A 27,446-nucleotide genomic window follows, 5' to 3' on the forward strand; every position below is an offset into this window, starting at 1 on the left:
TTGTTCATGCGTTGCAGAAAAGAAAGGAGGAGATTCATCCTGGCTGCGACCTAGCAGAAACTCATCAAGCACAGCTCCCCTTCCACTGCAATGGGATGCCTGTGCCTGGAGCCACTCATTCAAGCTCCCTGTGTCTATGTTTCCATTCAAAGAGGATGAATTCTTCAGGTTTCCCCTGTTAAGGAATTAAATGTTGATCCTGTGAATGAAGTGCAACACCAAGCTTGGAAAGCTGCCAAAAGGTTCTGTAACACTCAGCAGTTTGGAGTTAATTCAATACTTATTGATACCTAGCAGGATTTATTGCTGCATTATTTATAAGGGCGGGGGGAATCACAGAGCCGTATTTAGACTTTGGTAATAAACTATTTTTAGCACCATCTGTTTTTCTAGCTTGTTCCCTTGCTTGGGCAAGAGAATACTTTCATCCAATTCCCTCTTCCTTGCCCATTTAAAAGAATCCACAGAATCTAAACTGAAACACGAGTTAGTATCACTCAATATTTATTGTGCAGCAATCCTCCTAATCATGTTCTGGAAATCAAATCTGCTGACTAAGGACAGTCTTGGGCTGGTGTAACACTATATATGTTGTCTTTACAGAACTGAGCATTTTTTAATGTAAGGGGCAATGTGCTTCACACAAAGGAGGTTACTATCTAGAAAGAAACAACTGATCATTAACTGCATTAAGCCATCTGAAAAGTGGTTCCCAGCTCCTGGCAGTGCTTTTCTGGGACACAGTTGCCAAGTTTCACCCTCATTAAACACAGACTTCTTTTTGGTCATAAGTACATTCTGCCAGGCCAGGCTGCTGTTAGAGGGGGAGAGAAATCATAAGCAGCTGCTGCAAGCACCTTGTTTCAGAGATGAGTTTCAAGCTGCATCTGTTACCCACTCAAAAGCTCCCCCAAACCTCAAATTACCTCTTTGAGTTTAGATTGATATTCTGCCTTTAGAATGTGACAACACTGGTGGCCTCTGCAACATGACAAGGGACAGAATGAAGGGATTGCTGGTTCCTTGAACTCTCAGAGAAGCAAGGCTTTGGGTACTTCATACAGATTAAGTTCTCAGAAATGCACTTGATAATACAAATATTACCCTCCTGACTCACAAGAAGTTTTGTTTTCACCCAAACAGCAGCACAAATATTCAAAAACTTCACTGTTAATTGTGTCAGAATAAGAAATTTTACTGTAGACCAAGCCAGAAAACTAATGTAAAATATGAGCTCATAGAGTTCTTGTTACGAAGGGCAGCAGCAATAAGGGTTGCAGGCTCGTTTCCTAGGCCTTCCAGCACAGGTCAAGCATTCCTAGGGAGCAGATTGTGTGCAGCAGAAAACCAAAAAAACCTCCCAGCATGTGGTACATAGGTCAAAATTAAATTCTACAAATGCACAAGAGAAAAATACAGCCACTGTAACGGGTTCCAACAAAGTCTTGAGGGCTTTGAAACTTCAAGCAATCAGTATTATTAATAGAACATTCACTTGGCACTGGCATTATGCAACAATAATTTCAGTGTGAAGGAAATACAACAGTGCTGCCCATCCAGCAGCCCCTGGGATGTTTTCTTCCACTTCACTGCATTTTTTTTTTCTTCCCCCACTGGAGGAAACAGGACACAGCACTTCTAACAGCAAGTACAACAAACTGCCAGGTACATGGAAAGGCTCCTTGGCAGCACAATACATGGCCAGGCCATTCCCAGGATCAGAGCCAGGATGGGGAAGTCTGCTCCTGCTGAGAAGCATCTCCACAAGCCCCAGCAGCAACCACTGTGTCCCATCTGCCAAAGCTCCCCACTCATGTGACAAGTGGTCTGTCCCTCTCCAGGGGAATAAAACTTCCAAAGCAGTGCTGCTTGGAGAGGACACCTCTCCAAGGACAGTCTGCCTCAGCTGAGAGAGCTCAATAAAAGCTATTCCAGGGACAGGATCAGTCTGCAGTACTTTGAGTGGCCACACAAAGCACATGGACAAAAGCCAGCACATACAGTAACTGCTGCAATAAACTTAAGATTTATTGCCAAGTATGTTTAAGAGTAAAAACTAAGATTACAACTTGTAGTTCAATTCCCTAAGGCTGTTGCATAACCTGCAAATATATTACAACATGAGAGCAAACTAATACTGGTGATTTAACCAGGAATATAATCAGAGGATCTGGAAATCTTCAAAAATCCAGCTTGCTGCAAGCCTTATAGCAAAGCATCCCACTTTCATGGGGGCAAGGATGCTTGCTTGCATATAAACAGACACTTTTGTGAAGATTTGGAAGGTGTAGCCTACCTGATTCCTTTTACAAAGCTGACACCTTATTAGCTAGCACATAATCATATTTAGTATGATTCTGCATTCAGACAGTACTATAGGGACAGATGAATCACAGTCTCAGAAAGCAGCTGGAGAAGATGATGGCAAAAAGATCCAGCATCAGGCTCACCAGGATCTGCCCATCCACGCTTCCCTTACACACCAGATGGCTCTGGAAAGACAACACTTATCTGTCTTTAAAAATCAGTGATCACAAAGAAAGGGCTTCATGATTAACTCTCAAGTCCATACCCATGTGAGGGGTGGCTGTGTGCCAGTGAAAGGAACTGTGGCAAGCCAGAAGAATCTGTACAAACTCCATTTATATCCTAGTCCATTCAGGGATCTCTCCTTTCCACCCCAGTGACTAAGGGATCTGAGCAACGGGGATCCACAACTCCACCACTGAAACACTCTGTCAAAATTCTTGCACATCAAGCCCATGTGAAATTGATCTACAGCTGGTTTTAACTATATCAAATTATATATTGGCAAAAAACAGGAACCATTAGGAGATTTGTGTTTCACCCTACTTAAATAGTTCATAATCTATAAGCAAAGTCTGATCTTATCAGTCTTGAATTTCCAATTTTTAAAATAATGCTCCAAAAGCACTGAGGTAGCTTGAACAAAATGTGACTTTTTTAAAAAAAGTCACACAATACATGTATTTTTTAAACCTCAGTAGGCTTGTTACCACTACTTAGCATTTTGAACAGTATTACTTCAGTCCTCATGATGAACATTACTGAGCAACATGTTTCCATGCCAAGGCCTCCAATGGCAGAGCACAGTGAAAGAAGTACAGAAAGGCTTTCTAATACATAAATGAATTGTGTATGTGCTCTGAAAGCAGCCACAAATCTTTGTCTCCAGACACTAGTCAGCATAAACACACCAACACTAGCTTGCAAGGTCACCAACATTAACTTATTCAGAGTGAACTCCTCCTGATTTGGAGTGGTATCACCCTTGGAGTGGTTCCTCCTAGTGGAAACATTTTATCGTGACAGGTACACAAAATTCCCTGACAATATCCAGCAGTTCAGCATTTCCTACAATGGCTGTATTTACACAAGCACACACTGGCTTGTGTCCACTACCAATGGCTGCAGGCCATCTGAACGAGTTGTGTTATACTTCACTCAAGCTAAAGGTGGGAATTCAGCTCTTTAGTTAAGATTTAAGAAGTGGATACATACTTCAGGTATTGCAAGTATGCATTACAAATTACTCCTCCTTCCCCCACCAAACAGAATAATGTATTTACCAGATTAACCACACCCTAAAGTCTAATCTAATTGCTTTTGAATCAGACTGTATCAGTACAAGATGCAACAAAAACACGCAGGCACCCCAGAGACTTGAGGAGCCATTTCTCTTAAAACTGATTTCTTTTCGCTGCCCACTCCTGCAGGGAGAGGACACCTCCTGCAGAGCTCAACCACCACAGAACAGAGGTAAAATAAGCTGAATTTAAACCAGGGTTCTGTCCAAAGGATATGAGAACAGCCAGACAATTTGGATGTCTAAGAGCTTATTGGTGCCTCAAAAGATTAAGTTCTTTCCAGTATACTGAAGCCATTCAAGATTATTAATTACCACCTAACTACTCAGAGTCCATGCTTTCTGCTGTTAAAGGACCTTAGGCTCAGTAACAGAAAGGAGATAAAATTCTCATTTCTTATGGTTATTTGAATCTCCACGAGGTGTCTCTCCCCAGGAGAGCAGAAAACTCAGATTTTCTACAATATGAATACCAGAGAATAGTATTTTTCAACATGGAGCATATATATACTTTAGTTGTAAGTCTGAGGTGAGTCTGGAAGTGAAACACACTCCACTGCAAAGTTAAGTATTTCTGTTCATAATAAATTCCATTATTACACTCCTACTCACCTGACAGAGTACTTCTATTTAACAAGCTTAAGGGCCATTTACCAACCCAACTGCACACTTGCATGCCCTGAAAACACACCTTACTCTGCCAACTATGTGAGCTTTTCAAAACTGAAAAAAAGCAAGTTTATTGCTCTGGGACATGCAATTTTAACAAGCCTTGGAAATTCAACTAAAAAAAAAAATTGGTTCTATAGTAACACAGGCTCAAGTAATAAGAGTTACACAACCAAAATAACATTAAATGTTTAACAGCATGGCCTGTGCATTGCAGTTCAGGACAGTACACTCTGAAATCCCTGAAACCTTCAAGTCCATATTTTTATTCAGTAAAGTATCCTTAAAACAAGTATGAAGAATAAGATTGTCAGGGCGGGGGGGGGGGGGGGGGGGGGAAAGACAAACCCGCTAGGCAAGCTATTATGGAAAAGTAAATTTAACTAAATGCTGAAAGGAGAGAAGTAAAAAAAAAAAAAAAAAACCAAAAAAAAAAACCCCAAAAAACAGGCTAAGTTTGTATTTGAGGGGTTTGGACCACATCAAGAGTTTCAGCCTCTGGATCAATTTTGGTTTTGTGCACTAATGAAGAATTTCAGTGAGGCTCTGTGTTGACTGTGCTTCAAACACATCTGATTTCTGCCACTCTCAGCACACACTACAGCAGTTACAAGTAACTTTGAAGCTTTATAAAATAGGACATGACAGTTAAGCCACAAGCACCTGTCATATGTGTTTTAAGATCTTTCATACTATTTGTACATCATAACACTACTTCTTATCACTTATTTCAACCTACTAATTCAAGCTTTGTAACGTTCATCTTTTAAAATCGACAATTTTCAACACACTGGCTGAGATGGAGTTACCCAGCATTAGCTGAAGTTCACAAAACTTTCAGTCCTGCTAAGCAATTTACACCACATTATTCTTGTTCCAATACTGCCAAGACCACAAAGTTCTCCTGCTCTTTACTGGTCACGTGAATTAGTCTAGAATATAAGAAAAGCACATGCTGATCAATGTAAAACAGAACTGAAAACTGAGATAGTTAAAATATAACAAGACAAAGGAAAAAAGTCTCATACAGTATCAAAAGCCACACCTGAAGAACACTGGGAATATGCAAAACCCTTTGCCAGAAGGACAGTATCTTTGCAGAGCTTAAATTGCTCAACCTCTGGTCTTAAAGGCTCTTTTAAACTCTGCATTTGTAAAACCTTTAGAGGCCCAAGCAATCATATACAGAATTCTTGAATTGTGACAAATTAGTCTACCTCTTGCATGAGAAAAAGGACCACATAGGCTACATATCTTCTGGTTTTATCTTCTGGTCAGGCTTGGCTGAGGGAAGGCAGTTTCTACAGCAGGGAGACAGAAATGTTAGTAAATGTGGTACTGCAGCCCCCTGCTACATGCATCCTTCCTGGGTAAGGTGGAAGGAGGAGAGACCCAACCTGCAGCAGGCAGCAGTGACCCCAGTGAAGCACCAGAGACCCCAGAAGGGACTCATTGAGCCAAGCCTTGGTTCTAATGCAGACCTAAAGATCTACCCAAGAGTGAGATCTACCACTTCTCCTTCCACTGACAGACACAGGATGTTGTTCTCCTATTGCACTAGAACATCGTATCCTTTTGAAAATGAAATACATACCAAAAATAAAAATCTGCAAGTAGAATTTCAACACTTTGATATTTCTGATCAAGGCACACTGTGCAATGATACCTGGCAACTAGGGTACTGCAAATAGTGAATGTTAAAAATTTTCAACAGGCCTCCAAAATATAGCTTTTATCCCACCAAAACACTTAATGAAAACACTTCTGTGCTGGCGATACTTCATGTTCAAAAAAGTCTACTGACTAAGAGTACCCACTTTTGCAACCCCCAAAATACCAAGATAGGCCCCTTCTTTTTTAGGGGAAAACTGAAATTAAGGTTTTGCATTTAGAAAGAATGAACTGGGAATAGGCAGTACACTAAGAGCAGTGTCTGCATTCAGCTATTCTACAACAGTCACTGTCCTTCACACCTCACACCCTTCTCACTTGGTAACTGCTACACAGGCAACCCTCAGCTCACACATGGGGCCTTCCTACAATTCGTCCCCTCAAAGTACGAGTTGTCAAATCTGTGGTGTGATTAGGAAAAGAAAAATTTTAAATCCAGGCTTCCTTTGGAAATGCTGCAAAATAATTAATGTGAAAAAAATATTAGTGCTGTTTTCAAATTAAAACCAGAGGGTGTTCCCCTCCTGCAGGAGAAACATGTTTGACAGACTGAAGATAACCCTTGTCAAATCATCCTGTACCCCTTGCATTAATAAAGCAGTTTAATTAAACATAAATGCAGTTCAGATGAGTACACTGCATTTCATGCAGCTGGAAGCAATGCTCCTAGGTCAGAGAAAGAAAGACAAATTTGTGCAAACATCTGCAAAAAAAAGTTCAATGACTTGATCTCCTCTCCTTTCCCAGTTTCCAAAGTACTCTGAATTTTTGTTTTCCCAGTCATCCTTCTTTATAATGCCTACAAGAAGGGACATTCTTTTGGACCAAAAAAAAAAAAAAAAATTGTACTGCCAAGATTAGCTCTAAAATGTTTCAGTTACACTTGACAAAGCAGTTGTTGAAATTCTTTTCGTTTACATCAGTTTATCAGTTTCTATATCTAATTTGAGTACTTGAGTACTTAGTCACTTGGTTGAAGTTTAAAAGGTTGCCACATTAATAACAGTTATCAGCACACTGCTGGCTGCTCAGCAGTACTGGAAGCAAGCAGAAATAGTTGCATTTAAGAAGTGAGGATGCATTTACTATTTTCTCAAAAGCATAGGAAGACAGTTAAAATGGAAATGCTGTTGAGCAAACATCCGGATCGATGGAACAGTCATTTCACAGAGCACTGAATGAACCAAGTTATTTTTTAACTACTGCAAGTTCAAGATTCTTTAAAAGGCTGTTGGGCGGATGAAGTGTGTCACTCCAGTATTGCAACAAGAACAACTAATGGAAAACTACCCAGGCTTCTGCTCCACACAGGGTGCTGCAGCTCAGGCTCCAAAAGGTTTGGACTAAGGCAAGCTCTTCACATTTCTACCATTTTATTGTTGAAGTCAGAGCATTTTAGCCACTCCAGGTTTTTAATAACTTCCTGTCAGCAAGATACATCTCTTAACATAGCAAAATTAAGCTTAACACAAAGGGACCTATCTACTAGTTATCCAGTTGATGACTTACACTAGAAATTTTATGTAATCCCTTTTTACCTTCTACTGCGTGTCAGAGTTAAGAACTCCTGTTCAGGAGCTTTATTTTGGTCTCTATAATTTAATTATTACAACAGACCTAATCTCCAAGGTACCAACTTATTTCCTAGCTAATGCAAATATTTACTTGAACTATTTAATGGCATTTTTAAACCAGACAGGTGATGTCTGATCAAAGTATTTTCCTGAAAGCCAGATACTCAACACAGCAGATGTGTTCACGTGACAAAGCAACATCAAACTCTGTGGTGAGATCTCCAACACTGGGAACAATGTAAACTATAACCATGACAACAGCAAATCACCTACAGAAAAAGACTGCAACACCTCCTGATATGAAAAAAACACGAGTCCTAACTTCACCCTGCATTGCCCTAATACAAGCAGTGTTTTTCACTCCAAACTGACACTTTCAATCTTGATCTCAAGAGCAAATGTAAAACCAGCTCATTCCACTACACGTAAATTAATAATTTATATAAATAAAAGTGAATCAATTTAGAGAACTATTTAAAAACAAAGAAAACCAAAGACTCCGGGACCTAAAGGAAAGCATGTTAAAATAAATAACTTTTTCATCTCTGCTTGCATAGAAAGTTGAACAACTCCAAACATTTGGATATGAAGAAATATTTTAAAGAAATTTCGTTTTAATCCCGATTTTCTTTAGACTCACCTGAAAGTAACTGTACTAACTTCTGCCATAAATAATTTTTTTCATTCAACAAAAATTCTTTAATCTTTTGCTTCAAAATAAATGTAAAAACTTATACACCTGACTTGAATGCTGGTAAATTCCCACATGAGAGGACTGCCCACCAGCACTGAGTGACCTTCCTGTTGCTCTCTCCCTTCAATCATAACAAAAAAGTCCCCAGATTTTAGAGGCTTCTTGGCACTGTGTATTCCTGGGTAATTCTTCTAAAACAGACAATGCTTCTCTTGCTTTTTGCAAACTTAAACCATTCTCATTTCAAAATGGAAATTCTCCCCTACACACACACACAAGTCCTCACCCTTGTAATTTTTTCAACAAAAGCTCATTTCACATCAGGATTGCAGCTGCATTTGTTGGAAGCCAATTTTCTTCCTTCACCAAAAATCCCCAGCAGTCATTACACTCAAGTAGTCTTACAAGTTTGAAGCAAGTTATTTTCCATAATATGTTTATATACCACACTGAATTTAAAAAATCTCTTTGAACATCAAAAACCCCACAGAACATGAGTCTTCTCCACTAATTCAGTTTAAACCTAGTACTTTCTTATCTTCTTCTTGTGTGCACTGATCTCACAGGAAGTTTCTTGGGTGGAGACTTGAGAAAGTTTTCAAAAGCCTCTGAACTGTATCTGAATTACCAGTTTGGTTTTATTGCACATGCCCACTTTCTATCATCCAAACTGACCTTAAACCAGAATATAGTTCCAGAGAAAAACCTCTGCCCTGGCAAATCTTCATGCCCTTAGAGCTGAGGAGATCACACATCCCACTCAGCAGAGCAATGAACATCACATTCTCCTTTCCCTTACCAACAATCAAAGCTGGTTAAAAGACTTTTCTATAGGTAAGACAGGCAAGGGAGCTGATGAGTGACCAGACTTCAGTCCAAGGGAGCCCAGAACAGCAGCATGACACAACTTCTCTTGGAAGTTACACCTTGTCCCAAAAGGAAAGGGTGAGTTATTCAAAACCACATTATGACACAGCACTTGGAATAAAAAGTCAAGTTATAGTCTGTACTAAAGGCCCTAACAGCAACAAACTTGCACCGCCTACAAAAAAAATAAACGAAATATTGAACCTCATTTGCTTACTCCAGGAAAGTACACAGAAACACAAGTCCAGAAGAGAATAATTGTTTCTTCTTCAACATGATCGGAGTTTAAGAACTGCATCTCTTCCAGTTTCATGTACTTAAGAGCACTGGTATGTTTATCTCAAGTGTGGCACACAAACCTGCTCCCAACTCTAATGTTGTCCTCCATGACCAGCTAAATCATCACTTATGAGTTCTGCAAGACACAGTGCAGCAATACTGAGACCCTCATACAGAGCAGAAATCTAATCAACACACAAAACAACTAAAAGATGGAGGTGGCAGTGCATCTTTGTGACAATGCATCTGAAGACTGCTTTAAAAAAGGAAAAAAATATGCCCCAAAGAGTACATTATATTAACATACTTCATGCATTAAAGCTGAGTGACATTAGCCACATAAGGGAAGGCTAGAATATTCATGAACTTGATTGAAATGATATCATGGGCACATTTATAGAAAAGCACATGGTCACATCATCAAACTGCATCACGAGGAATTAATCAGTTGGAAGGGTCAGAGCAGGACAAGAAAAACAAGTGACTGTAGTCACCAACACATAACAGCCATAAAAGGAGAGAATAAAAGCAAACAAAAAAATAGCAGCCAGAGGTAGGCAAGGTTCACAGTCTGCTTCAGCAGAGCCAAGTTTAATACTTAGCATGGCAAGAGACAATCAGCAGTGACTTTCTCTAAGGAGGCACACTGCAGAGGGATCAGCTCAGAGGGATCAGAAGGAAGAGCTGAAGAACCAGCTCCAGGACACAAACACACTTGATAAGGATACATGGTATGATCAGCCATGAATAAGTTTAAGAAATCACTCACAACCTTCTTCATGGCAGTTTTCTAACACAAACCAACCATGCTGGGAGTCAACAATAAAATCCAGCTCTAATTGAAATCCATGTTAGTTGTGCTGATCCTAAGGTAAAATGAAACAAACCACAGTAACTTCTGTGATATTAACTTGATTTTTATAGGATATTGAAGCCCAGGAACCTGTGTAATCCTCTTTCAACAGAGACTTCAGCTTGGCTATACCTCTGACAGTTAGCACTTCTTGGAAATTGATGCTTTCACAGTATGTAAGCGAAGGTTAAGGAAGAGAAACTAGCAGGGTGGGGAATGTTACACAAGAACATATTTATCATAAATCTCAGGACATATTTAAATAATCACAGAAAAATATTATGATCACAAGCTGGCCAGAGAAGGGTCAAAGTAGCTTTACTCTGTATATACAAAACCTTTTCAGATGGAGAAAAAAAAACACTCAGAAGTAGTCACATTAGAGAATTTAAATATGACTGCTTTGGAATTGACATGTAGAAGGGGAAGGAGGTTTAAAGCAGAGGGAGTTAACAGCAGCACTCATAGCTCAGTAACAGTTCCACTGAGGTTTGTTCTTACAGATTAGAGGTTATTACAAGTACAACTGTTCACTAAAAATGCATTTCAACATCCTGCCCCTCCTTCATTTCCTCTCTGTAATCCTTTGGTTTACAGTTTCCAAACATGAACTTCAAGGATGAAGTTATTTCTGCTGTAACCCAAAGGTAAAGCCACTAATATGCATTACAAACCATATTATCATTACTAAACTGGACTTGACCCTCAGTCTGAATGAATATAGATCAACTGATCCCCCATGGAAGACATGATGAAGTCTGTTTCACAGCAAGGGAAAGACTTCATCACAACAGAAGAAAAAAATCACCCCAGTATGACAGCAGCTAAATCAGCCAAGCAGTACTACTTGCAACATCTTCTGTAAGATATCAAAGCAAAAAAAGGTTGTGTTGTTTTGTTTTTAGATAAACAGAGGAGAAACTCAAAGTGTCCCAAACCTGTCACTTGTTACACTCTGCAGACAATATGTTGTAGCACTAGTTTGAATCTCCTTTCTATTTAGGTCACAGTTCCTGCTACTCCCACAAGTTATACTGTAGGACAGAGAAACACCTCATATTGCCACTATTACTTGCAGTGTACATGGCAGTATATTGATTTTTGCTTCGTGTAACTGGCACTTGGTTTCATCACTAGTCAGGAGAACAGGAATCTTAACTGAAGTTATTTCACAGGTGTATGAGGAGCTCCTAAAGTAGAAGATTCAGCATGTATCAGTAGACTCATTCCTGAAGAAAAAAAATAGCATTTATGCCTAAACAGACATTTGAAACCAAAGGCCATCTCAAGAACATCAGCTTTACAAATAGCACTGCTCAGGGAATTAATAATTGGAAGAGACAGGCACTGAGAGCTATTCATAGACCTAGAGCATACACTAAAAAGGTTGCAGAGGACACTCCTTACTTCCCCCTCAAACTCTGGCTGCCCCTCCTCAAGTACACTAGCATGCTTTATTTAACCCATAGCTTTAAGGCACTAACTTCCAGACTACCAAACTGCTAATAGTGGCAATGAAAAAGAAGAAAGATATCCCTCAAATTCTGCTTGGGAACAGACCTCTTGGGCAGTTTTCACCCTTTTGCCACCATCCTCTAGCTGCTGCTGCCACACATGCAACTTGTCTCACAGTTCCCCAGAGGTCTTCATATTTTTCAGAATATGTATTAAGACAGAAAAAGCCAGAACTATGCTAAGTGGATTTCAATTTAATATGGTAATGTTAAAGATTCAAAACCACAGCCATTGATTGCAGAAGCAGATTAACTAAAAAAATACAAGTACAAGCCATAAGAAGAGTTGATCACATTAGCAGAAGGATGTCCTGTGTGTCTGAGAGCAAAGAGGGGACAGGGAGATGCTTGAGTGAGCTTACATGGCTTCACAGGTGCTGGATACTCTCAGCCCTGGCTCCCAAATACACCATGGCTACAACATCCAGCACACATCAGGGTCACTGGATCCCAAGCCTACCTAGTCAGGGAATGTTTTGTAGAAGGCAGCTTCTGCAGTAGCCTAAGAATAGCTCTGTATTTATACAGGACTAACTGTGGGTCATGCCACCACACAAGAGGATCAGCACCACTCATTTCCACTGGATCTTTCTGTTACAAGTCATAGAATATTCCCTACTGCCACAATGGAAGTGGAGCAGGACTTAGTGATGCTCAGCACCATGAAGGACAGCTGGTTTTCTGGACAATGTTTCTCTACAAGGCTCTATATAGGATTTTGACACCAGACCAAAGAACTTGAAAAACATAATCCCTAAACAGAAAGCAGCAGACCTGCAAGAATAACTCAGAACAAAGCCAAAGGGACTTGCAGAACAGCAACGTACACGAAGGAGAACCCGAGGAGTGGCAAGCTGTGTAAACTAATTCTGCACATGTCCTATTTTCACAGAGTAATAGACAAAGAATCACACTCACTTCCAACATTCGGTTCTGCTGTCCTTTCTCCAAAAGTAAGAGCTTACAACAGCAAGTAATAGTCCATAACATCCTTATAAAACAGAAGTACACACAGGAACACACAGATATGGTAATAGGGAACGAAGCTGGCAACATTTAGGAGGAAAAAAGTTTTAGACTATGTGAAATCAGCCAGCAGACATCATGCTGGGTTGCCAATTCTCAGTAAACATAAACATGCATTTTTAAGGATGCTTAAATGTCATCTGAAAAAAAAATATTGACGCCCAGTAGAACAGTTCCATACTTTAGGTTTGTACCATGTAAGATTCACCCTAGAGGAAAAAGCTTTATGTGCAGACAAAGGCTTCCTTTTTCAAGGCCTGTTACTGAAGGAGCTTTTCAAGTTCAAGAATCTTACTTTTTTTAAGAACACAGCTGGGCAGAATAGCATCCAAATCCAACAGTATCAGAGGCAGAGACTCGAGGTTCTCCAAACTTTGTGTCAAACCAGAATAACTCCTTCAGGCAACAATGTTTAAGGTAAGAAAAACAGTAATCTGTCTTTGAAAAATAACTAGGTCAAGAAAATACTCTGCTGTGGTTAGAAAAAACCCACAAGGCCACTTCTTGACAAACTTTATGACCCATGTAACTCCAGTTTGGAATGTAGTTATCAGTTATGTTTCAGCACAGAAAACTTTAATCTGTTCATGACAGCAAGACCATTTTAAGGAGCAAGACTGGAAAAAATATGTTCCCCCTCTAACACTGCTAAACCTAAAAATGCTTTTTCTAATGAATTAAGGACTTCATTAATTAGAAATTACATCTATAAGTAAAGGATCTTTCTTCATAATAATGAAGGGGAAATTATACAAGATCTGGATTAGCCAAATTCAGATACATCTGAAATGAAGACCTAAATGAATAGCAATTCCCAACCCTCTTCCCTCCCCTTATTTAAGCTACCTAGATAACCATCTTGTTCATTCATGGCAGAAAGAGGTAAAAGCATCAAATTTAAGTCTGACATTATCTCCAACAACTTTGCAAAATGCAGATTAATACTCAGGTATTTGCATTGATAGTAGAGTACATCAAGTCTCAGTTAATTGGACCTATTTACTAAAACAGGACTGGAAAAATTAAAAGCATATTTAAATTCAAGCCTTGTACAAGCTGAAGGTATTGGGACAGACCTGCTGGTCCTGCCTGAAGGATCTGTCATCAATATGAGCAGTTGCTCCCATAAGTCTATACAAGAAGCCTCAGATGCATCCTGGAGCTCTTAGGAAAAGCTTTTCTGTTCTACAACACCAATTTTGAAAGGCCTTCCTTCTCAAAAATGGCTGTTGCTTGGACAAGGTAGAAAGACTAACAGCTCTAGTGTCAAAAAATCATCAATAACAAAGGAATTTCACTAGTTTTGTACCAGGCACAGAGCTATACACAAATAACATCAGATGCACTGAAATAGCAGGGATTTGGAGACCACTGATGTTCAGCAGATACCAAATGCTATGGGCTGGACTCTCCCACAAGTGTGAGTTCTGATGATGAAATGCCCCAGGCTATTCTCAGAAGAAGTCAAATACTGTCAATGGAAACCTCTAGCTTACTGAAGTAATTATTTGTAGTAATTTGAACTAAGCTAAAATACATAGTCTTTGATATATCAAGGATGCTCCATCTCATCTAAATCAGTATGAAGCTAGCACTACATGCACACCAATACAGGCAAAATATATCACTTGTCCCCTTCACTATAACAATAATTACTTTTTAATAGACTACAGGTCAATTTTTAATAGATCACAGCTTAATCTGTGATGCCCTAAAATATAATCACAAGAGCTAAGTAAATAAACACAGAAGGTAAACCTGTGAGATCAATTCATATTGTTTTTGTACCATGATATAAAAAGCTAGCATTTAAAGGTTTCACATGTTAGATCACATTATTAACTGGGTAGAGAATGTTTCTCTAAACCACCCCACTGAAAGTAAAAATACCTGTCAAATGCTAAAGCTTAGCAGGACCAGGACACTAATTATCCATGATTCATTAGCCATCCCACAAATCTGTTATTGCTTCCTCACATGGAAAGTTCTTAAGGACTGTCATATTCTGAAGCCTGGCAGTCAGAAGATGACTCACTCTGAGACAAAACATTATTACCAAAATATAATGCCTGTTTCATATGGACATTGTAATCACCATTGTATTTGAAAGATGAAAACAAGGAAAAGGAATTCAGCTTCCCTTCCTCTGAGTCCTCCTCATACAAAACTCAAACCACAGGGGTGGCAAAGGGAGGGGAGTGAGGAAGGGAAAAAACAAATGCTAAAGTGGTTTCTAGAACCAAACCCTCCATAATTTCAAAGCATGTATGACATTAACACACTGCAGAGTGACCAAAGGAAAACACAGCTTCAGGGAAGATAATGCCTTATACCAGTGCCTTGCACACTGCTATTTGCTTAAGAACATCCTTAAACAACAAAAATTCAAGAGCCCAAACTTAAAATTACACAGAGGTTGTGAAGTGTTTCACAGTTAGCACATCTTCATCTACATAAAATACAAGAAAACTAAAGCAGCAAGTAACGAAGGTCTGTAATTCAGAACAAAAAAGGATACAGTTTAAGTTACTTTTTTTCTACCTATCAGATCTTACCTGAAAAAATTATTTCAAGTTCCCAATAAATACTTTATTGGATGGGGCAGGGGCAGTCTCAATTACATCCGAGATTCAAAAAGAACTGTAAGGAAGTTGAGAAGCAGTAGCTTCAACATATCATTTCATATCTAATTACACATGCCCTTTTCTCTAGCTTGATTCAGTTGTAGAATTATCTGAACTGTTAAGTTCAAGAAATTGATAGAGCAAACATTAAGTGCTATCAGATGCTTCTACTTGAGTTTAAAAATCTTTTTTAAGGAAAATCAAAAATGCTAAAACCTTGAAACTCAAGCATCCTTCTAAGTTTAATTGATGCTATACTATCAAGCATAGAGAACCCAAACTCATCACCCCAGTCTGCTGCTAGAGTCTCCTACATCTCCCTTTTGCAATAACTACACTTTAAAGGCAGCACTGCTCTGCCAGGAAGCCCTTAAGAGTTTACACCACCTACACATGTACTGCAGCCATAAAGGTGCACACAGACTGTTCAAAAGCAAAGTAAATTCCACAGGGCAGCATCTCTGACAATTAAATCCACTTTGAGCTGAGTTACATGTTACTTGGACAGAGCCCACAGGTTGTACATGAAAAGCTCAGACAAGTCAGTTCAGTAGCTACACACCATTAACACCATCTGGGATCTTAAGTCCTACAAGATTCACTGTCAAATTAAGTTATGACCTGTCCTGCCTTTCTTATAGGCAGATATTGGAAGGTTTATACAATGTTTGCCTCCTTCTGAAAAAAATGTATTGGATTAGATACTGTTCTTCATTTTAAGAAACTGTTCTTCTTGCTTCCACAAAAATTTGTCACAACACATTAAAGAACTAAAAACCACACTTAAGTCTCTGCACCTCCCCAGCAGCAGAGCAAGCTCCTAATGTTTGCTCCCCAAAGGCCCTTTAAAGTCAGCCATGGCACAAGTATTGTCCTCAGGTACTGGTGCCACACATTTTAGTCGCATTTTCAGCTCTTTGTACAAGAGTACTTCTGTTTTCACCTGGTAGAGTGCCTTATTTAAAAAATTAAAGCTTAATAACTAGTAAAGCAACACAGCAAAATTAAGTATAATACCCAGTTTTAAAAATAAAGATTTTAACACGTGTCACATTAAAAACCATCTGGGAAGGGATGGAAAATGAACATCAGTTTTGAACAGTTCCTATTAACACTGAATCACAGTGTTAATAGGAACTGTGTAATTATAGATAAGCCTTTTAACTGATGTTAACAAAGTCACTCTTGAAATAGAAAAATTTAGAGACCTCCTACGTTACTTTCACACAACAGATGTGCAGTTCATCTATTTAGGATTAGAAAGATGAAAGAGCCATACAACTATGCCTGAAATGACAAAATCCAACTCAAAACTGATTGTCAGATAGTAACATAACACCCAATGGAAAATACAGATTTTTGACAAGGTTAAAAAGCTGTCTTTAAACTTAAGTCAACTACTTATGCCACAAATGCATACTCTAAAAACAGTTTCATACCCCCCTGAATATACTACTGTTATTCAAACAAGCTCCTGCTCAAACAATGGACACAGCAAGAGACAAGCACTAGCTGCTACCTATGATCAAGGAATTTAGAAGAATGCTATACTGATTTATACTAGCATAAAAAAAAGTTGTGACAGGAAAGGTGCTGTGTTGGTTGTTTGAGGTTTCTTTTAAATATTTGGAGCTTAAGCCAAATTACAGGCTTTTTATTCTGATGTTATACATGTTAAAGAATTTATTTTTAGTTTTGAAACCAGCAGTTGAGTATTTCTAACATAACTACTTCAACATAAAAAGTAGCATCTGTATAAAACCTTATATAAGTAGGGTAAATAAAGCTTAAAATGATTTAAAAGGTTCATCAATTTCTACACAATATTCATTTCATTAACCTATTTTACTGGAGTACTTTGAAGAGGTTTAAATTAAGAAATGTAACTATTAGGGAAAGGAATAGTCTAAATGTTTGACTGGAAATGGAGATCTAGTTGAACACCTCAGCTGGCACTACTCAAGTCCTTGAAGCTTTGCAAGAAGCTCTCATCCCTGGCTATTTTTTCTTAGAGCAATAACTCCTGCTAATGTGTAATTCTCTAACTCATGAAAAAAAAAAAAAAAATCCAGGCCAAAAAAGCAGAGTCATTCATAAATTTTTCACAAAGCAGAGAAGTATAGCTGAACACAGGATCCCAGGCTCTAGGTACCACATTTAATATCTACTATTCCTCCTCTTGCTCCTGCAGAAGTTGTTTTCAAATGGAGACTAAGACATCTCACATGTTTTTATTAACTAGAGGACTAGGAAAGATTAAAAGTTCTATTTCTATGAAATATAATCACAACAGAAGGAAAGAAATCCAAAAATACATGACACTATCTTAAGTGAGTCTGAATAACTTTTATAGCTTAGGCAAAACTGCCTCTGCTTCCCACAAAAGACTCTTTTATCTGCTAAGGAAACCACATCCCTGGAGGCATTTGAAAGGCTACAGTGGACCAAGTACTAGAAAAATATATATTGTGGGAAGTAAGCATGCACAAACAGAGAAAGAGACAGGATGATTTAGGACATCTTTCCTCAGCCATGATTTCCACAACTGTGTTTTACAGATTGATAGCCTAATGTAAATAGCTACTCACACAAAATTTGATTCAAACTGCTGTACACCATTTTTTATTTGAGATTATGGGAGGTTTCATCACAGTACATAGCAGATGCATATTGCTTAACTTCACAGAGGCAAATTTAACATACAGTCTAAGTCAAAATACTTGGAAAGTTATTAGGCATCTGTTGTGCAGAGAGGTGCAAAGCTCAGGAATATCTGTGCTTTTCCAGCAGTGAGTGGTGCTGAGACTGCCACCAGCCATCACTGAAGTTTGCTCAAGAAGTAAATGCCACATGAGGAGGCATATCTGGAAACTGCTCTTACCTTTCCTACCTGTTCCTCTCCAAAGAGAATTTCTTTCTGATCGCAGCAATTCTCCTGCCTCTTAACTGATTTATGTCAAACAAATATAGCTTGACCAATCTCTAGCACATTGAAGCTGACTTGCACTTTATTGTTCAAACTCCTGCAGGCATAGTAGGAGTTTATCCTTACTGAAGCTTAGAAAACCTGCAAGGACCTTACTGTACTCATTTTCATTTAGACATTTGTCCTCCAAGAAAAGATTATTCAAAGAAACCCACACTGAAATATTGAAGTATTAAGCATCTTGTACACAGGGGGATGATGCATGGGCAAAGAGGAGAAAAATTCTCCTTGAGGTCCACTGCTCACAATTTATTTCCAGCTATAAATTATGTTTATGCCTAGAATTACACAAAATGGATTTAAAACACTGTTTTACTTAGCTGGGCAATTTTGATACAATGTTGATATTTTAAATACAAATAATGTTATCTTTTGCTTTCTTGGTTTATGATCACTTACAGAAATTACCACTACAGGAAGAAAAACAAAGCCCAACAAATCCCCAAAGTGTTTTTTAAAGTAAAGGTAGGCCAGATTAGTTCTATTTTTCAAATGTGAAGTTAAAGGCTCCCCTGGTAATAGATATTTAATTTTCAAAAAACAACTAGAATGTTGTTCCTGGCTCAATTGCTTCATTCATGGCTGTTCTTTTTGGTCTCAATATTATACAAGGGGAAACTACTACTGTTATACATCTGTATTTGCCACCATTTTATTGATCCAAATCAACCCCAGCTCAATCCTTCTGTACATATTACTCATCTATATTGTATTTTCCACAAACCATATTCCAAAACCCAAGGGCATTGAGGGTGCCCTGCAGTATAAGACACCCACATATAGTGCAAGGACATGACCACCTATTTCATCTAAGCAGTGTTGCACCATCAGTGCACCACTGACCTGCAACATGTCAGATACAGACAGAAAAACCAGACCTACATTCTGACCAAGAGATGCTGTAGTACATCTTGCAAGTGAATCACGAGAGCTTAAGTGATTACATGTTGCAGTCATAATTAAAGACCTTCCCCAAATCACACTGCACTTGTGTGCAGGGCACAAAACAGCCTTTGCTGACTCCACAAGCAGAAATTACATCTACCCTAAATAACCTGTTTGCTCCCATTTAGACAGGAGGCCATGAGGGACAAGCTTTACATAAGCATCTCAAGCTATTTAAAGCAACATGTTTACTATTTCCAGAACACAATGTGAATGAACTTCATGAGCCAGCACTTAACCTACTTCAGCCAGTGCAGCCCTGACTCACAGGGCAGGCACCCTGTGAGCTTAGTGAGGGACTTGGTATCACTTCTTTATCTTATACATGCTAAACCAGTAACCTGGGAGAGAGCTTAACAACAGGGAGCGGCTCCTTCACTACACTAATCACAACAAGAATTCAAAGAATCAAGAAGAATGGTTCCACATTTATTTTGCTTAAACTTAGTAAGGTCACAGTATAGCTAATACATAAATCTGTCCCCATACTAACCATTACAGTGACCTCGAAGAGCAAAACCCAGCCATTGCCTGGTAGCTCTCACTGCAAAGACATTTTTGTTACCCTGGCATATGTACCTAAATAAAATAATTTGTATTACAGCTCACCCTTGTATCTATTCACAATGGCTTTTACAAACTGGTCCACACAAAAGTGAAACAAGTAAGTGGATGTAGAGGTTGCACAACAGTGGTCAGGAGTTACCAGGAAAGTCTCTGTAATAAAAGCAGGAGCCACCTGACCCAAGTTCAGTTGCAACACTGCTGATGTGCTCTGCCCTTTATTAAGTACTGCCTTCTCCTCCCACCCTTCAGGGAGACACATCCACCACCAACATTCACCTCTGCTTTGTACATGATTTTAAACTGCTGTTTCAACCAACTGCTGTTGTTTGAAATCACTACCAAGTAGTCCTGATGCTTGTTCTCGTGTGTAAGTCATAGTAATTTTGCTGTTTTGGTCAAAGTTGACCTATTTGACTCATTTGTTCACACTCACCCTGTGAGAAGCCCTCATTCCTATATAGAGCCGTTACACCACTGCTATCTGCAGCATAAAGGCAGTAGTCATAAAGCAATTTTAGCTCCATTTACTTTAAGTTATCAGAGTTTTCCAAGTGTTTTGCCTTTTGGCAAGCTGAAACTTCAAGAAATACTAAATCAAGCATTCAGGCATTGCATGTGATGAAGCAATGTCTACAAAAATTAAACTGCTCCATAACACCATGGAGGTCCAATCTGAGGGATTTAAATTTTTGATTATCAATAGCTCTATCAGTAGTTGTCAGAGTTTGAACCACTGATGCACACTCTGAAACCCCCCAGGATGCACACTGGCAGGAGCCAGCCATGCTGGAGGAAGTATCACATTGCACATTCATTGTTCCTGCATCCCTCAAAGCAGCTGTTCTGTCTGGGCAGGGTGCCAGCTGCAGCTTTGACCTGACCTGGTGTGGCACTTAGGATCTCTCTCACTACCAAGAAAATCTAGTAGTATAAAATCCAGATGACTTTCAAGCACTTCTAAGAAAAGAAGTACCTTGTACTAGGAAATTACAGCTTCAGACCCTGAGTTCAGACCCTTAAAACTCTCCATTGTATTGTCTTATCAGTCTAACTAATTAATGCACAAGATGCACCAGGATTCAATAGTTGAAACTATTATTTATGTGGATAAAGCCAGGTATTTGTTATTAACTATTTAAACAGACCAAGCACCACTTCACAGAAGACACAAATAGTTTGGGATTTTAAAGTATGCTACAGGATTATTACTTTCCGAAACCTCATGCCACCACACTGGGGGAGGAGTAACACAAGAATGTTGAATACCAGAAAGACTTGAAACTACAGTGTGTTGTTTGATCTAAAACAGAATTAAATCTCACTGTCAAAGTAAAACTTGCTTACACACCAAAAAACATGTGCAACCTCTTGGCTGCTCTTTCCTTGTCGCACCTCAGGATCAACTGTCATAACTCATGAAGCAGAACACTGGAAAAAACTCAGCAGTTTCCACTTCAGAAAAGAAACATTTCTCTCCTCATACTGCAGTTAGCAGTCTAAACACCACCTTGACTCATTCTGTGGCAGCCTCTGAGACAGAGCAGATTTGCTGCAGAGAGCACAAGCCCAGAGAGGCTCCTGGCCACCCCACAGCACAGGGTGACGGGATGCTGCTGCCATGGGGGAAGCTGGCACTGCTCACTGCAGCCACCTTCTCACTTGGGTGCCTGTGAACCCACACTCAGCGGGCACAGACAGCACAGTTCTGCTGTGCTGCAACTCCTACAGCTCTCCTTGCACACAAAACTGAATGGAGAAAGTAATTTTGAGCCTTCAGGGGCTGGAAACAGCTATTGCTTTTGTTATCTTTTCCTACAGTCTTTTCTACTTGTTTTTACAGCTGTCTTCATGTCCTAGGAAGGTCTGATGCTTCACAAGTTTGAATTTTCAGCTTCTAGTCCAGAAAAAGATCCTTCCTGAATTTAGCACTGTGTGAGAGCTGAGCAGGCGTGTGCAGCAATCTGCCTGAACACTTCAATCTCCTAGATACATGAATCACTCACTTTACTGGGTATTAATGTAGCATTTTCCATGAGAATTGAAGATATGGCATATTCCTTCCCAAGAGGGCATGAAAACCTAAACCAGAGAGGGAGTGCAGTGAAGTGTGAAGGTCTGTGGAAGAATAAGCAAAGTCAAAATACATAGAAATAAACAGTTTATGGTATTCAGAGCTGCCCAATTTTTTACCTTTTCTAAATAAAAGCGGAAATCAGAATAAAGATGTAACAGTGGAAGAAGCCAGGAACTGGCATAAATTAATAATTGAATTTTCTCAACAATGATTTCTGAACTTAAAAACCAATGACACTGGAAACTTTGCTTTCAGAATTAGACTTTTGATTTTCTAGCACTAATATTTATCAAATTAATAGGGACTGAAGCAGCACCCAACAAGGACATTTGCAGAACTCAACTACCAAAAAACCAGTTCAGTAATGAAAAAAAAAAAGCCCAAAACAAAAAACACCAAAACATAAATGAAAATAAAACACATCAAACCAAAACAGTTTTCATCCCCTTCTGCCTCCAAAGCTTCACCAGGCCACAACTACTCAAGATCTTCATTTAGATATAAGAGCCCTTGCTTCAAACTAAAGTTAATAAATTTAGTGCTGATAAATACTGGTTTGAGAGAATTCTTTGTTGAGAAGCCCTTCTGCAGCTTTAGCAGGTGTTTGTGCAAACCTCTCAGGACGCCAGAGCATTGGCAGAAATGTCTGCAGCCCCAAAACTTTCAATTTCAAGCAGTTGTGGGCTCTAATATACTACCTTCAGGTCTATCATAAACCATATTTATTTGACCCCTCTTAAGTTCTCCGCAAGCACTATAATTCTAACTGCTGACCTGGTTTTGAGCAGCTACTCAGTAAGTTGAGTTTTTTTAGAAAGATTTGATAACATCAAAATATTTGCAGTAAAGCTTAAAACAAAAATCCTTAAAAGTGCTTGTTTTCATAAACTGACTTGGAAGTGAATTTGAAATCACAGAAAAAGTATTTTTGGAAATAATAAGGAGCCATCAAGATACATGAAAGGAAGGTCTTACTGAACTTTCCCTAATGGTAGCCCTGATCTTCACTGAGCTCTATGCAGATAAAGAACACCTTGTATGACACTTCAAAACAAGCCTTCTGTAGTATTAGCTCATGATATTTTGCACAGCAGTATTTTCACTTAAGACCACAATGTAAGTTTCAAAGCATATACTTCTGCCAGGATTTGGGGCATGCAGAGAAGATAAGATATGAAGACTTTTAACAATAAAACGGGTAAGCAAGCTGACATTCTAAAAAAATCTGATACTTCTTGGAAACTTAATTTTTTCTTCAAATGTTTCCAGTACTTGCCTCATTTTTTAACAGATGCTTTCATTAAAGTTTAGCATGTTTGGAAATTGATGCATTTCCAAGCCATAGTTTGTACCTTTGATTAAGAACACAGTAGTATCTTAATAGGAAGATTCTACTGAAATAGCTGGAAAGAAAACATCAGGTCTTGACACTGTAGAATAAACTATTCATTTTATCAAGAAATCATCACTTCAAAATAGTCTTACAGGAAAAAGTAGTCAAGACTGGCTAAATATTAGTGTCATATACAATTCTGCAGCAACTCTTAACAGCCAAAAACCTTCCTATAGACATGGACTATGACAGCTTTCCTCCATACATACTGCTGCATGGATTATTTAATAGGCATAAAATCTGAGCAAATGAAGCTATTCAGTAGCCTGAAATATTGCATCTCACCTCCAGAGCTTGAAGAATGCAAGCATCAAGCCTAGCCAAAAAAAGGGGCAGGTTTTAAATTTTACATAAAGAAACATGCAGTAGACCACACAGGCAGCTGAAAGGCAAATCCAATAATACTTCTGGTCTAGATTAGCAAACTAATCCTAACAGTGATTAACACTAAGAAACAGGTAAGATCTGATTAGCTAACTAGTAAAATTGCATCTTAGCCAAAACTCAGAACACTAAGTCATACCTAGAACAGAACTGGTTACCAGCTTTATCAGTAACTAAACAGATTGCTTTACCCCTACAGCTTCACCAAAAATACTGTATTTTTAAAGAGGAAAATCCTTTAAGATATAAGGAAGTAATTTCACAAAATTACAAGGGAAGGACTGTTGTCATCATAAAGACTTAACCAAGTGGATATAAATTACTTAGCATCAGACAGTTCCAGCATCTATCTTACTGGTATTTTGATGTAAAGCCTACTAATACTGGGGTACCACAAACTGCATGTTTTAGCCAACACAGCATCCTATTCAGCTTTTCTTTTGCACAGTGCATCACATAGAGGGACACTGGTGCACAACTATGTCCCTTCCTTACAATTTTACTGCTACTTTTGCAAACTGTCTCCTCATCACTAGGCTACAGAACTACCACACAAGCCTTCCAAGTCTGGTATCTACTGAAGACAGCAGGGTTATATGCACAAGCACAAGGTGTTCTCTGGCCATAATGTTAGATTCAGTTTTACATTTTGAACTGTAGCACTCAACTCTGTTGACCAAGAAACTCCAAAAAGAAATGAGTTCTGTTACATGCATTTATCTTACATACAAACTATAGGAATCAACTGAAGTTTTCTAGTTCTTGAATCAGCACCTCTACTCTCATGAGGAGGGAAGCAGAATACTAAATGAAATTCTGGAGTAAAACACCTCTTTCATAGAGCTAGAACACCTGTAGTTGCCATATTAGAATACTATCTTTCCAACTGCTTATTTGCAGCTTCTTTAGTTAATCCATTTATACAGCTTCATAGAATTACTCAAACCAAGGGAAGGCCTAATCAAACAGATTTGCAGTAAGATTACTCAGAAATCATTGCATTGGGGAACGCAGTGGTATCAACTTTTTGCTACCATGTCTACTCTATTCCCCATGGCTTCCTTGCTTTTCAAAAAGCAAGCCATTTTTTTCTGTGGCTTTTGCTTTTAAGCATCTTGTCAGAACTCTCAGCATTCTATATCAATAAAATAGACTTCAAGAACTGAGTTTCACTGGCAAAATCTAAGTTGCTTTAGGGCATAGCGCAAGCAACCTTTGCTCTCCTGCCAAAGGTGACAGACAGGGCACAACCAAACCTGCACAACTACAAACTAGTGCTGCTGATCTAGAAACAACCTTTCTGCAAGAGCTCCCTTCCCACACTGAGGAAAGTAAAATCTCACCCGCGTCATTTTAAAAAAGTCTAACGATGGCCTGTTCCATCGTACATCCTCCTCCCGTCTGCGCTTCAGCCGGCTTTTCTTTTCGTTCAGGACGCAGGGCTGCGAGCGGCACCTCAGCAGGCCCTGCCGCCGGCTGAGCTCGGGTGTGGAGGTGGGAGTGCTGCTGGCTGAAGGCAAGAGATTCCCGGTCTCGGTGATGTGCTCCTGGGACAGGGACAGGCGGCGCCTTGGGTTAAAGTCACAAGGGCCTCCAGAATTCCAGCGGGTGCTGGAGCTCGTGCTGCCCTCGCTGCTGTCCACAAACCCGCTGCTGGCAGAGGAAGGTCTGGGTACTGGAGAGGTGTTGAAGCTGGTGATGGTGAAGACGTTGTTTAGGGACAGGATGTTTTGTGGCAGGCTGATGCTTGTGCTTCTCTGCAAGGTGGCACTTCCGTGGCTGTTGCAGCGCTGCAAGGTAGCGCTGCCGCCGCTGTTACAGCGTCTCTTTGACACAGGAGTCCAAACCTTGGAGCTGCCGGGCTTCCAGGGAGAGCGGCAGCGAGCCAGCTCGTCCGGCTCCGACAGGGACCTGCAGTGGCGCTTGGTGGGCGGTGCCAGGGGCTGGCCCGAGTTCTCGTTCAGGTTTAACTCGCTTATCCATCCCGACACCATGGACGTGTTGGAGGGCTCCTGCTGCCACGGCAGGCTGCCATTGCTGGCAGCGCCGGTGCTGAACGAGCACGCTGGGAAAGGGTAAGCTGAATTCCTGGTTGTGTCAGGCTGGATTGGGTAACCCCCATTTAAAGCTTTCCAAGGACTGTCTTCTGAAAGCAAAAAAAATATATATAGGTGAAAGATGAAAGGAGAAAAGAACAATTTGTGTTAAACCCAATTTAATGTAAAGCCATCAAAATCATCTTTAGAAGGATGAGTCATAAATACCCAGTTCCTAATCAAAATGTCACACTAAAAAAAAAGTAGGAAATTCAAAACCAAAAAGACCAAAGTATTTAATCAGGAACCAATCCAGGCAGCCCAATATATATGTACCTTGTTAATATTTTTTCCTTTACACTGAATAACTACTTTTTTTTTTGTGAGCAACAGGACAGTTTCCTAGCACACACCATAATTAAATCACAGAATTGTGAAAACCTCAGGTACAACCAAAACAGATTATCAACACGAGAAGCCATCAGGGAACTTTTTTTTTTTTATGCAAGAGCAGGATAATCACTTCAGACTGCTGTTATTCATTTAGCTCTTATGCTTTTCTATTAAAAACACCTTATTAAAGAAAACTTCCAAAGGGTGTTCACATTCTCTGCTCTGAAAAGCTTTACTTGAAATTAGAAACAATATAAAGTTAAATCAGACTGAAGACTGTTGCTTCCCCCCTTGCACTCTGACTATAAGAAAAAACTCAAAATCTTAATTTAATGCATAAAATAAAGTATCCCTTAAGAGCCTCCTGCAAGTCTTACTGTGAATGCAGACATAGTGCACAACTTCTCATCTGAAGTGGCAACGCTGGGTTAAAAGCAGTCTGCCAGAGCAGCCTCTCACTCTTTTGTGAAGCATTTCTTTGAGAACATTCTGCACATTTTACAGCTGTTCCTCCACATTATACAATGAAGTGTAAGAAGAACTACAGCAGACTTTGGATTTGCAAATTGAAAAGCAGCAAAACTGTTGGCCAGCTAACAGTGCTTCATGCTTGGTTAGAAAATTTGCTAATTTAAACCAATTAGCCCAATAAGTTTCACTTATCCTGGCTTTCAAGAAAGAACATTTAAAATACCCATTTATTCCCATACACCTATTTTAAGAACCTAGATAGAGCCTAAACATTGAATACTAATATATTCTTAAAGTTGATTTTCTAAACTAAGTTTTATAGTAATAAACAGCTAAAAGACTTGCTGAGTAGCTTTAAAACTTGCAAACCCGAATAGTTGTACATGTTCCATGCCCAAAGTATGTCATGGATTATCCTGTTTATTTGGATCTTATTTAAAGAACACCCTATTGTCTCAAAATCATTTAACTGTGCAGACAGCTGGCCTATTCAAACATGTTTTATTAGAATTCCTCTGTCCTTCCTCCTCCATTCTTTCAGATGGGTACAACCACATACTGTGCTTTGCCTTAAGCATGCAAGCTCTTCAAGGCAGGGACCATCCATAATTCAATGCAAGTAAAAGAGCCAACACAATGGGGTCCAGCTAATGCATAAAACTCCTAGCATCTACTGTAGGACAGTTTCCTAGCTGGGACTCACCTGATTTTTTAAAAATCCTTAGAAAGTTTTCTTCCAGACTGGGAGACTTTAAATAAAGTTTAATGTAAAAAAAAAAAAAAGTCAAGAATCTGTGTTTCCATTGTTTACATGGCAGA

The 27,446-nt window shown here is 39.2% G+C and overlaps 1 protein-coding gene across 4 annotated transcripts in view; it reads right to left on the reverse strand.

Annotated features, from left to right (window-relative positions):
- The window catches only part of FAM53A (family with sequence similarity 53 member A), a 69,832-nt gene that overhangs the window by 12,780 nt on the left and 29,606 nt on the right, over window positions 1–27,446 (reverse strand). For all 4 annotated transcript variants that reach the window (XM_021535679.3, XM_085577569.1, XM_085577570.1 and 1 more), the window contains one exon: window positions 25,071–25,873. In XM_021535679.3, the coding sequence (XP_021391354.2) occupies window positions 25,071–25,873 (803 nt within the window). The remainder of the gene's footprint in view (window positions 1–25,070; window positions 25,874–27,446) is intronic.

The sequence above is a fragment of the Lonchura striata genome, chromosome 4, assembly GCF_050655825.1.
Source record: "Lonchura striata isolate lonStrDom1 chromosome 4, ASM5065582v1, whole genome shotgun sequence".
NCBI lineage: Eukaryota > Metazoa > Chordata > Aves > Passeriformes > Estrildidae > Lonchura > Lonchura striata.